At 36.1% G+C, this 12,827-nt stretch overlaps 1 protein-coding gene across 1 annotated transcript in view; it reads left to right on the plus strand.

The window, feature by feature from the left end:
• Positions 1-1,709: 1,709 nt before the first annotated feature.
• Positions 1,710-12,827, plus strand: part of LOC107090377 (metabotropic glutamate receptor 7-like) — a 70,726-nt gene continuing 59,608 nt past the window's right edge. Inside the window, exon 1 of the mRNA XM_015383710.1 lies at positions 1,710-1,932. Within this exon, the coding sequence (XP_015239196.1) occupies positions 1,821-1,932 (112 nt within the window). The 5' untranslated portion in view covers positions 1,710-1,820. The remainder of the gene's footprint in view (positions 1,933-12,827) is intronic.

Consider the following 12,827-nt stretch of genomic DNA (forward strand, 5'->3'; position numbering starts at 1 on the left):
TCTTTGGCAAATTGTACAAAGCAGCTGCGTTTTTACGATAAAATATTTAAGGAACTTTTACAAATGGTTTCTCAATTTGTGACACAAAATGCCTTTTTTAATGGCTACTGCAGCCAACCTATTCAGGACAAGTATTTTTAGTACTTAGGAAAGAGCCCTTTTGCTTTTATGGCCTGCTGCAAATGGGATTCACACCCAGACACCAGCCGCTGGCAGTGTTTGTGATTAATCCTAACCCACTCCTCATGAGCAAAGGGTTCCAGTTCATGAATAATCTTGGGTACGCTTAGTGTAACTGCCTTTTTCAAATCCCACCAGATGTTTTCAATGCAGTTCCAGCCAGGCAACTATGATGGTCATGCTAGTATCTCCTAGGACTAGTTCTGAAACTCTGCCTTGGGGGACTATTAGATATGCCAAAGATCACTGTCCTGTTTGAAGATCCACTGAACCCCAAACTTTAGCTTCTTTAAAGGGAGCATGACTTTTTCTCCCAGCATTCCCTGATAGTTGACTGGATCCATTTTGTTCTTCAAATGCTTCACTTTTGCAGTGCCACATAAAGTACAGCAGCCCTAGAAGATCACTGAGCCATCACCATGCTTTACTCTTGTCAGGGGTGTCCTATTCAGTGTCTGCCTCACTCATCCTCCAAATGGTTGAAAAGCTGCAGTTTGGATTCCTGGCTCCTCAGAACAGAAAACCCTAATCTCTTTAGATTATTTAATATCTGAAGTTGACCTTTCATGTGCATTCAGAATTATTTATATCAGTGGGTTTCAAAAATATGAAGACTACAGTTGTCTTGGGGTATTTGCAGTTTGGATGAAATCTTGAAATATTATCTTTATTTAATGGAAATCTTCCCACAAGCAGAACTATTTTTGGGGGCTTCATATCTTTAGATGCGACTATATCAATACATGTAGATTAAAAGGGCATATTTGTCAGTTTAATTCAGCCTTTAAGCAGGTAATGCACTTTATTGTTGTGTCGCTAGAATGGCCCTGCCACCATGACAGATTTGAAAACACATTTTTTTCTATTATTTTATGTCATTTCATGTCTCTCCCTTCCTTTATCAATCTGCAAGTCCAATTACAAATACTTTTTTGGCTGTATGCATTTTTGTTTCCAGAATGGTTGAACAAAATGTGGCTTTACATTTATCTATATGTTCATGTACTTTTTTTACTTGAAGATTTTCTTTCCTCTGAATGCAAAATGGGAAGAGTTTGTTCCTCCTGTTTGTAGTTTATGTATATGCCCAGAAGCAGCTTTCTATTTGGCATTCAGAGTGAATCAGAATTCTTATCTAACTCTCTCTAAGAAAGTATGTAGCACTGCACAGTTTCTTTAGCCTTTAAGTATATAGCTGACCCGTGCTGTATCTGTAAAATGAGGCAGCGTGCATTGTGGGACTGTTAGTAGAAAATACTTTTCGTTCCACTGTGGGGATTTCTCTGAGTGCTGAGCTGAGGTTATGTAGTGTATAAATATCACACTAAAAATACTAATCTGAGAAACCTTTAATAAAATAGGAAATGGTGAGATTGCAGCACACCGTTCAACAAACTGGAAGCAATTTTAAGCACAACCTTTGAAGAATGTGATTTGTCAGAGTAGGCACCATTGCAACTACTGTGATGCTGATTCAGAGCAGCAAAAATTTTAAGTTTTTCTTCCCCTGTCAACCTCCTTATCTTTTTCTGAAGATCCCTCAGATCAGCTACGCGTCAACAGCCCCGGAGCTAAGCGACGACAGGCGCTATGACTTCTTCTCACGGGTTGTCCCTCCAGACTCATTCCAGGCCCAGGCCATGGTTGACATCATTCAAGCCTTAAACTGGACCTATGTCTCTACTGTCGCCTCAGAAGGCAGCTATGGAGAGAAGGGAGTGGAGGCTTTCACCCAGCTCTCCAAGGAAGCAGGTAAGGCATAGAGATTGGCACCGAATGCAAATACTGCACTGCAGAAAATGTAATTCTTTTTCAAAAATCTATCTTTTTGATTAAAAATATTTTTTCACTTTACTGACTCAGTATGAGGTTCCTGTTTATTATAAAATCTGTTTTGAGTGGATTAATTATTGATCTTTTTAGCTGAGTGAGTTGTGGAATGTGACTGGAAATGTAGATAGAGAAACAACTGGCACACAGAATATCTGCAGTAAGAATTTCCTGTTCTCTTTTCATCTTTCTTTAGCTTTGTAGTATTTTTTTCAAATAATGAACATGGAGGAAGCTAGGCTTAACTTTGGCTCATTGCAGTGTTAGTTATTTGCTTCAACCGAGAACCTATACAATATGTCACATTTGTCACATTTATCATATCAGTTATTGTGTAAAAAAAATTAGAAGAAAGTATTATTTTGAGAAAAAACTGTCTATTTGGCTCAAGTAGGGGTACTCCTACCCCTACTTGTCATTAAAGACACCTTTAATGACAAAAACAAATGCCAATATGTAGAGTTTTCTAAATTTAAAGTGAAATAGTGTGCTGGTTCAGCAAATATTTAAATTCAGCTTTTCAGCAAATAAAGATGTGTTTGCAAGGGAGGAAAAGAGAGTTCCCCACCCCCTTACATGGGAACAGAACACCTCGCCTGTTCAGCCATGCCAAAAATTCCCTTTAAACACCCCCATTTCAGAGACATAGACAGATATCTGATACTACAGGCTAACAAAGAGACCAAAAAAAAAAAAAAAACACTCCAAAGGGGGGGACCTGTTCATCTGATTCAAATTGGATTTTTTTTCCAAGCCAAAACAAAGTTTGTTTTTGGTCCACTCTATAAAGCCTCAAACTCAAAGCTATTTCTGACATTTTGAATTGAAAACGTTTCCTGGATGGGAAGCAAAACGTCTTAAAACTTTGAAACCAGTGGATTGTTTGTTTTTTTACTTTTTTGGAATACTGGAACAAAAGCTTTTTTATAATTGACAGTGCAATAATTCTTTATTTCTTTAATGAAAAAGGACACTTGATTTTTTAAAATATATCTCAGTGCAGATTAATATTCATAAAATGTCAACATTCGTTTTTTACGTCAACTTCACTACATTAAGCAGTTTTTAAACCTAAGGTAGACTACAGTCCAACTTGCCACAGCTTTACACCTGCACCAAGCTAACACATGTGCTAGCAAAGCACATTTATGGTTTACAAGGCCGGTTAGATACCATCAGTGGTCATTTTCACAAACAAAGGAGTCTGATGCCTCACAAAATAATGCCCTACCTGAAAATAATTAAAACGCTGAGCAACTTTTCAGAATCTCCCCAGCAGTTAATTAAGTGTTGAAAAATAAAAATTTGTCCACTGTACACTGTACTAAAATTTGCACTCAGTATCATAAGACAGTTTATTAATCAATCTATTTTCAAAAGCAACATAGAGTTTCTATTATTTGGTTCTGTTATCAAAGGCCACTTATTTTAGCGAATTGTTTTGTTTCTTTTCTTATTTGTCTTTATCCATAAGGTAATGTTTTAAAAATAGGATTTTAAATTAAATAAAATACATCTATAATGTGGTATGATTTATTCCTGCTGCTGCTTAACGATGTGGTTTGTATGAACAGATGTTCAAGAAGTAAATATTACCTGTTGTTGGGTTTATATAGTAGCAGAGGATCCTAACTGATGATTTGTTGTGTTTTTTTGCCTTATGAAGATATTGCACTTCCGTTTACTTTAATGCCGTGTTTTCTGAGCTTTCCATTTTGAAGAATGGTTAAAACTATTAATCTTCTTTGTCCAAAAAATAATTATTTGATTCCTACACTTCAAAATCTTAGTAAGTCAATTTTTCCTAATGTAAGTGCATTTTGTCTTGAATTAAGCAGGTAAAGTGAGACACTTTTGCCAGTGGAATAAGACAAATATTTAAAATAAGAAAACAAATAATTNAAAAAAAAAAAAAAAACACTCCAAAGGGGGGGACCTGTTCCTCTGATTGAATTTGGATTTTTTTCCAAGCCAAAACAAAGTTTGTTTTTGGTCCACTCTATAAAGCCTCAAACTCAAAGCTATTTCTTACATTTTGAATTGAAAATGTTTCCTGGGTGGGAAGCAAAACGTCTTAAAACTTTGAAACCAGTGGATTGTTTTTCTTCTCTGAGTTTCACACTCTGGTTTAAAACACAGTGTGGCGCTTTTGCCAACCTCTGTCCTGTGGTTGACATTTTATGAATATTAATCTGCACTGAGATATATTTTAAAAAATCAAGTAACCTTTTTCATTAAAGAAATAAAGAAAGACTAAGCTTGTAGAGTGTTATATGCAGAAACATAAGTAACTCACATCTCTTTGTATTGCTAAATTCATGGATAACCTCTCTGGTGGATAACCTCTCTCCCTTTCCAGTGTTCTATAGCTCTTAGTTAACTGCAGCCCACCCAGCTTGGTTGCTGAGTGAAGTAGACACTTGACAGAGTTTCTTAAGATTTTGTCGGTCATGAAACATCCACTATTATTTTCTAAACATAATTTGTATGTCCAGCTTATCACTACATTAAGCAGTTTTAAATAATTACCACTATGCCATTAAAGCTTGATATGTGGTGCTTTCGCATTATTAAGTATATCGCAGCAGATTTCTATGTTTGTTTTATTAAGTGCACAAGAAAACCCAAACCTAAGGTAGACTACAGTCCAATTTGCCAGAGTTTTACACCTGCACCATGCTAACACATATGCTAGCAAAGCACATTTATGGTTTACAAGGCCGGTTAGATACCATCAGTGGTCATTTTCACAAACAAAGGAGTCTGATGCCTCACAAAATAATGCCCTACCTGAAAATAATTAAAACGCTGAGCAACTTTTCAGAATCTCCCCAGCAGTTAATTAAGTGTTGAAAAATAAAAATTTGTCCACTGTACACTGTACTAAAATTTGCACTCAGTATCATAAGACAGTTTATTAATCAATCTATTTTCAAAAGCAACATAGAGTTTCTATTATTTGGTTCTGTTATCAAAGGCCACTTATTTTAGCGAATTGTTTTGTTTCTTTTCTTATTTGTCTTTATCCATAAGGTAATGTTTTAAAAATAGGATTTTAAATTAAATAAAATACATCTATAATGTGGTATGATTTATTCCTGCTGCTGCTTAACGATGTGGTTTGTATGAACAGATGTTCAAGAAGTAAATATTACCTGTTGTTGGGTTTATATAGTAGCAGAGGATCCTAACTGATGATTTGTTGTGTTTTTTTGCCTTATGAAGATATTGCACTTCCGTTTACTTTAATGCCGTGTTTTCTGAGCTTTCCATTTTGAAGAATGGTTAAAACTATTAATCTTCTTTGTCCAAAAAATAATTATTTGATTCCTACACTTCAAAATCTTAGTAAGTCAATTTTTCTTAATGTAAGTGCATTTTGTCTTGAATTAAGCAGGTAAAGTGAGACACTTTTGCCAGTGGAATAAGACAAATATTTAAAATAAGAAAACAAATAATTGCATTGTCTTATTTCAAGTGCATATCTAATTATCTTATTTTAACGTTAAACATACTTATTCCACTGGCATATCATATTTTTTTATACTCATATTGAGGGTTAATATATTTATTTTAATAAATGTTGAATTACTTTTTGGATAGTTGTATTTATCTATAAGCAGTTGTTGCTTTGGTAGTGCTGTTTTTTAAATAAAAAAATAGTCTCTAAATTCATTTTCAGGCTTTTTAGACAATTCTATGCAGTACTAGTAACTCTTATTGAGGTAATGTTCACAGTTGTGCCACCAGTGTACTTAATCGCCCACAGTTAAAATATGCATGACAAGAGATTCCTGTTCATGGTCTTTCAGCTTAATGTAACTCTTATGTTGCAAAAACAAAAAGTAGCTTTTTCTGCAGAGAGCATTAAACAAAAGATGACTAAGTGGAGAGATTTTGGGAAAAAATTCTTTAAAAATTTTCTTTACTTGTCTGAATGTACAATAGTATGAATTCCTAAGTGGAAATGATCATATTGGAGGCTGAACTAATGCTTTATGTTTAAATGCTTGGAAGATGATATGTGATTTGTATTCAAACACTGGGCTGTGTTTTCCTGCTGCAAAAAGGATCTGGCAACTGTGCATACGCTCGACTCACCTGTTCATTCCATTCTGGTGCTGCCGGCTGCATATAGCTGTGTCAGTCAGGAGTTCTACTATCAGCAGAACAAACTGTTTATATACAGTTCGGTGGGTCAGCTAGCTTTATCAAATCATGTGGTTCATTGCATTGTGCTTCAGACTTGAGTCTGTACAGATTCTACACAGTGGCTGATGCAGTTTGTGTGCAACATGAGGCCAAAGGTGCCTCATTACAAAGCACTGGGTGATTAACCAAATATGTCTGGTGATGCTTTCTTTCACCTGCACCTCTGTGGAACCCAGTATAATCCCTGCACATTTGTTAGGAGTGAGCTTTGTCTTGCCTCTTAATAGACCAATGTGCATAACCCTCAAAAATATGGAAAGCTAATGATATCCCGCAGGCAATGATCAGAAGACCAGTGTATATGAATATTATATCTTTGTGCATTCGTGTCCAGTGTGTCCACACACAAAAACTTTAAGAAGCTGTTTGTGGCTGTATAATTTGCATCAAAAGACGGAAAAAGAGAGTATCAAGAGAAAAAAAGAGAGATGAAGTACCCTGTGTGGTAGTGAATTAAGAAAAGTCCTGATTAAAGGCTTGTTTTGGAAGTCTGAGTTCGTCTCATGTCCTGAAATAAACAGTGCTTCCACCAGCTGAGCTTCACAGATGCATTGCTGCTAATGCTTATTCTTTCTTATGCAAAGAGCTGTAAACAGAGTGATATAATTATGATTCCCAAACAGCAACACAAGAGGTACGGAATTATAGCTATTGTTGTTTTGCACTCATTCTGCTCCCGTCGAGCTCCAGTCGCCACATTATTTTGTATTCATACACAAATGAGAATTATATCCTCTAAAGGAACATTTCCTGTAACCATGGATTTATCTTTAATAAACACATTAATTATATAATAGCATACACAGTCACGGGATTCATTCAATGGATCTGTCTGAAGAAATCTTAGTTAATAGGAAAGGACAGTGCAGTTATTCTAAAATCTCTGCTGTAAACAAATGTAAAAAGGAGAGCAGCATTGTTTGGTCGACATTGCAGCATCCCTGCAAGCTGAGCTGCAAAGCCTTGAGACATTTCTGTGCGGCTGCCCCGTTCACTTGCGTCCAAATGTCAGATGCATTAGTAGGATTCTCGCTTCACCACTTCAAGGAGAACCATCTCGCGTACTAATGCAATATGGGTGCCCATTACCCCAAGCTGAGACTAGAGTAATGGTCAGTCTGTATTGATCTTTTCCATTTTTTTTCTCATATTTTATTTTATTTTTTCTCCACTGTCTCTCCTCATGTTGTGCACCCTCCATCTGGCTCCAGGTAATTCTGGCAGAGATGAATCTCATTTTTACTTTTTTGTGTCTGTCTGGATTCAGGCCAGAGCGGTGGTGTTCAGTTTTTCCCATCAGGAAAACAAAAAAACATAGCCTGCATTTGAGGAAAACCTCCCACAAAGTACCACTGAGGAATTGATTGCCAACCTTGCCAACACAGAGCTTTCTCAGATCTAGCCTTAACAGTGATGTGCAACTTAGACTTGCCTGTAAACATGTAAGCCTTATACGCTGCAACTGAAAAAAGAGGAGGGAATAGGTATGACGTATCAGAAAAAAAGACTGCAGTCTTTCTGTAAGGCCCCTACGACATTGACGCATCCCAGGCCATCAGTGGAAAAGGCAAGCAGAATATAAAAGGGCAGCGAGATGTAGAACGTGAATATAGGCTGCATGTCAGCCCAATTTGATGTGCTCCCAAGTGTTAATGCAGGCAGACCGGAGGGATTAAGTCTGCCGTTTGACTTTAGAGGTGATAAATATAATTTCAGCATTCTGGAAACCCTGGAGGTTCCGGTTTGGAGGGTACTGGTGAGTAGGCGAGCAAACTGGAGGGCTGAAGCCATCAACTGCTTCTAATTTAAAGGGATTTGTATATTACCAAGCAAAATGGCAGTACCCGGTCTCACATCGTGAGAAGCATTTTTAGATCTGAGGGCAATGAAGATGAATAATTGAGGAAGTTAATGCGGTGCATGACCTGTGGCAATCAGATAAGCAGAGAACTTCTAGGAGCCCAATGAAATTAGCAGCGATGATCACTGAAACCCTCTTTGACATATTACTCTAATGCAGAGCAAAGGTCACAGGTTCAGGCTGCGTTTTGTTTTTAAGTTGATTGTAGGACCAGGAATAAATGAATAATCAGCAGGTCTACTGTGAAAAATTAGCATCACTTAATTCTGCTGCATGGAGCATTCTATATACCTCTGCACTAGCTGTTGAGGGTACTGTTTCAAAATGCACCTGGATTTTTAGGTTTTGGTAGCATGAATCCAGGTTTTTTTTACTACGAATGGTTATGTTGAAGAAGAACAAGTTTTAAAAGAGGAATTATATTTCACATTTCAGAATAAAATAAAGACATTTCTAAACTCTTTCTTGTCATTTGGTTGAAGTAGACAGATTTTTTGTTTTGTTTTGTTTATTAAACAGGGATAAATGCATCGAACATGGCTTCTCTTGTTTATTACATAGCAGATGTTCAGAAAAGCTATTTTTGCAACTATAGCAACTATAGGTGACTTGGCTTTTGATAACCAAAACCAAAGTAGAGCTTGGGATAAAATACAGATCATAAAAAAAAAAAAAAACTTTACAATTAGTACAAGTACTAAAATTTTACTTAAATGAATAAATAAATTTGCTTTAAAACTTCTTAAAATCAAAAAAATGAAAACCATTTTTACTGAAATATCATTACATCAAAAGAAACACAAGGAAATTTGATTATTTAAATTTATTCAGAATCACTACTAGCATGTTTCAACAAAAATATACCGTAATAGTATTTAGAAAATGTCAATTCAACATAATGACATTTTTTTTTAAATACTAAAAAATCTATTCAGTAAAATAAAATTTAAAGAGTAAAAAACAAAAAATATTATTTCGTTAATTACCATTAACTATTATTGTAGATGGAAATTTTAGATATCTTGAACATAAACACCATTATTAAAACCTACACATAAGTTTAGACATTTTTTTAACCTCTCTTACCTGAAAAACATTACCAGGATTGAATGACAAATATACCATCAGAATCTAAAAAAATTAATGCATGCAATTATCTCTTTAGTAGACGTAATTAATGCAACTGTGATTTCAAAGGTTTGCCTAAAAAAAAACAAGACAGCTGCATTTGATCCAGAATATTGCTACCTGCATCCTCACTAAAACTAAGAGCGTTGAGCACATCATCCCAGTTCTAAAGTCCCGACAACTGCTCCCCATATCTCATAGTATATATTTTAAATTACTTCTATTAGTAAACAAATCACTCAAGGGCTTAGCACCCAAACACGTTACAGACTCGCCAGGTTATTAACTGTCCAGACCTCTCAGGTCTTTTGGCCCAAGTTTACTGAATGTATTCAGAACACCAAGCTTCTATACTCAGTGTTTTATACTCAACTTACCTGGAACAAACTCTCTGATGAATGTTAAAGTGTTTACACTCTAAATTGCTTTAAACAAAGGTTAACAAACCTATTTCTTTAGAATTACCATTGACTGTTTTATTTCAAGTGTTCACTAACACATCATTAGTCTCTGTTTGTAACAAATTTTTTTAACCTGCTTTTTCATGCCAGTGCAATGTATTTTTCTCTTTTTGTTTTAATTTCTTTTGCTCTGATTTGGCAGAACATACAGTTTTATCTAGTCTGATGGGGGGGGGGCTCCATGCAGTTTCCTGTGTCCCTGTTTTACCACGCTCCACACTTCGCCCTGGGCCAGTGTTTACTCCTTTGGTATTGTTTATCTCCACAGGAATGGGCTCTGGGGGCTGTGTTCATGGTTGATGGAAGTAACTTTACCCTTGTTACCACCTCCATATTTTAACTTTAAAAATGTCTGACTCCTACTGAAAAATGAAGAGACAACATAAATCCCCTATTACACAATGTATAAACTCCTGAGCATAACTTAGGTAAGGGATTTCTTTGTTATAATCTCTATTTATAAGGCTGTGAGAGCATATATATGCTTTCCTTTCAAATATCTTATATACGTACAGTCCTCTGACATTACCATGGAGGTGTCCTGAAAAGTATAACACAAATTAAACAATAAAATAACAACAGAATATGGCTGTTATTATACAATTTCTTACTTATGTCAAACCACAGTCTTGGTTCACTTTTAAAGTTAAGTAACTTTTTTGTAGAATCATCTTTATTTATGATAATCTTTGTTCTTGTTTGAACATGTATTCACCTGTTGTTCGTAGTTCTAAGACCAGCATTTATTTGGGGTGTGTAGGGATTTTAAAATATGTCTGGATCAGTGCTTTAGCTGTAAGCCCTAAGACAGCCACTTCAACCTGAACCCATTTTCTGTTTTAACCTTTTTTGGGGTCAGAATTTTAAACTCTTAGCCAACACTCTTCCTTTTTTTTTTTTTTTTTTTTTTTTTTGTCAAAGCAATTGCCATCTACAACGTTGACTGATTAGAATTTAAACAAACCCATTTTAAATGAATGCATATGGCCTACCCGCCTTCTGAATACAGATAAGACAGGTACTATGAGCCCCGGGTATTTTTCCATCCACACAGGCCCACTTACAGACCCACGCCCCCCCATAAAAATTAGAAGCAAAGTCAAAAGCGTCCATCTCAAATGTAAAACACAATACCAATACACATTGTGGATTAACCAATCTATCTTCAAGCATCACCTGACAACCATCACCAAGACTTCTATTATACGGTTTTACTGGCTTTGGTAGGGTGACCAAATGTCCGTATTTCCCGGGACATATCCGTATTTCACGTCCTGTCCCGGGCGTCCCGGGTTTTTTTTTAGAAAGTGAGGAAATGTCCTGATTTCACTGTGCACGACGCTCCGTGTGACGTAATCCCTGAGCCAGTGCGGGCATCCCTGTTCTTAATCAGAGGCTCTGTTCGAAAACCTGGGCTGCATCCTCCAAGGACGCGGTCTACCTAGACTGGATCCTTCGAAGTCCTTGAAAATGAGGAGGCCAGAAGAGTTTTGTCTGTAAATTCGAACAGGTCCACCCTTCGGCGGGTTTTACCGGCGTATGCTCTGTTGCTTAGCAACCGTGAAAGTTGACACACAAAGCAGGAAAAGAATGAATACCGAGGTTTTCAAAGCTGTTTGTTTATTTATTTATTTTGAAAAAAGTTAAAGTGAACAAAGACTACACTCACAAGAATCCAGAGTGGAATAAATGTTCCAACCACCGGGAGCAGGAACAAATCAAATCAAATGTAATGATAGAAATCTTAGTCAGTTAAATAACCTGCTGCTGTCATTCTGCACATCTCTAATGTTGCTGCTATTTTCAAATATCCATCACTGTAAAAATGTCCATAGCTGCATATTGGTTATTTATTCTCCATTTTTATATTGTTAAAACACTTTACAGAATTGTATTGTTTATATTTTAACTCTTCCCTATTATGTTATACTTATACATTTTTCTAAGGTCCACATTTGTGTGACCATTTTCAATAATCTTTCTGCTTCTGTAAATTTGCCCATTGTGGGACAATAAAGGGATTTTCTATTCTATTCTATAAAAGGGTTAGAAATATATAAGTAAATCTAAACAATGTATGTATAAAATATATCTGCAAAATCTCTAATATTCAACAACAAAAAATACTTAGTTAAGCATAGTGTGCAAAACAAAACAATCCTGGTTTTCCCAAATGAAAATATGGTCACCCTAGCTTTGGTAACCAAAGCATGTAAGACAGGAAACGTTAGCCTTTAGATGCCTAACCCCATCATGCACCGCAACATATTTTTGCAAAATATTGGAACATAAATTCGCCAAATATAAGAAGAACATCATAGTTTGGTTTAAAGAAAGCATTTTAGTTTTATCATAATTTAGTTTGTTGCAAGGATTTTACAGTTTGAAGAAATAGAAAATTAAACCATATGCTAACTATCACAAGGATGTGCAGGACAATGAAGGGCTATATATATTGCATGCATTATTTAGATTGTTAACACTGTATTACTCCTTGAGCTCCTTGATTGTTTACTATCACAGGTAGGTGCTTCGGCTGGAGAGTAAGTGTTGGGGCCGGTATGATTTAAGGAGGGCCGGCCTTCGCAGGCTGAAATTAGGACCGGCCCATGGGCAAATGCCCGTTAGCACAGATTACCAGTCCGAGTCCGGGTACTATAACAGAAACAAACCTCCACCTGCTGCAAACTTAGAGACCTAATAAATTCACATGATTTTCAATGGTTTAGTTAATTCATTTTCTGAATCATGTGGGACCTGCAAATATTATTTTTAGAAGCTTTGGAAGTGATTTCCTTAAAAAAGAGAGAGGAACCACTCTGTTTTAAGAGGAAAAAAAAAACAGCAGAACTATGACCATCACTGTGTTCGTGTGGGTCATGAACTCAAGCCGGAGAAACAGAAAAACATTTTTGCTGTCGGCAGTGGGCTCCTGCCAAGAGACAGAAGAGAATAGCTTGAAAAATTCATCCAATTTCTTCAATTTCCAAATATTTGATTATCTTTTTTCTCCTCATGCCTCTCATGATTTCTCAATAAGGGCATGCTTGCAGAGGTGCACAGTTGAAGATTACAGCAGCCATTATATAAATTCTTTACAAGCTTATTCTTATCTGAAATCTACTATAAGTTTGTCCTTTATTGTTTATGGCTTT

The sequence above is a fragment of the Cyprinodon variegatus genome, unplaced genomic scaffold (assembly GCF_000732505.1).
Source record: "Cyprinodon variegatus isolate N-32 unplaced genomic scaffold, C_variegatus-1.0 Scaffold293, whole genome shotgun sequence".
NCBI classification, from domain to species: domain Eukaryota; kingdom Metazoa; phylum Chordata; class Actinopteri; order Cyprinodontiformes; family Cyprinodontidae; genus Cyprinodon; species Cyprinodon variegatus.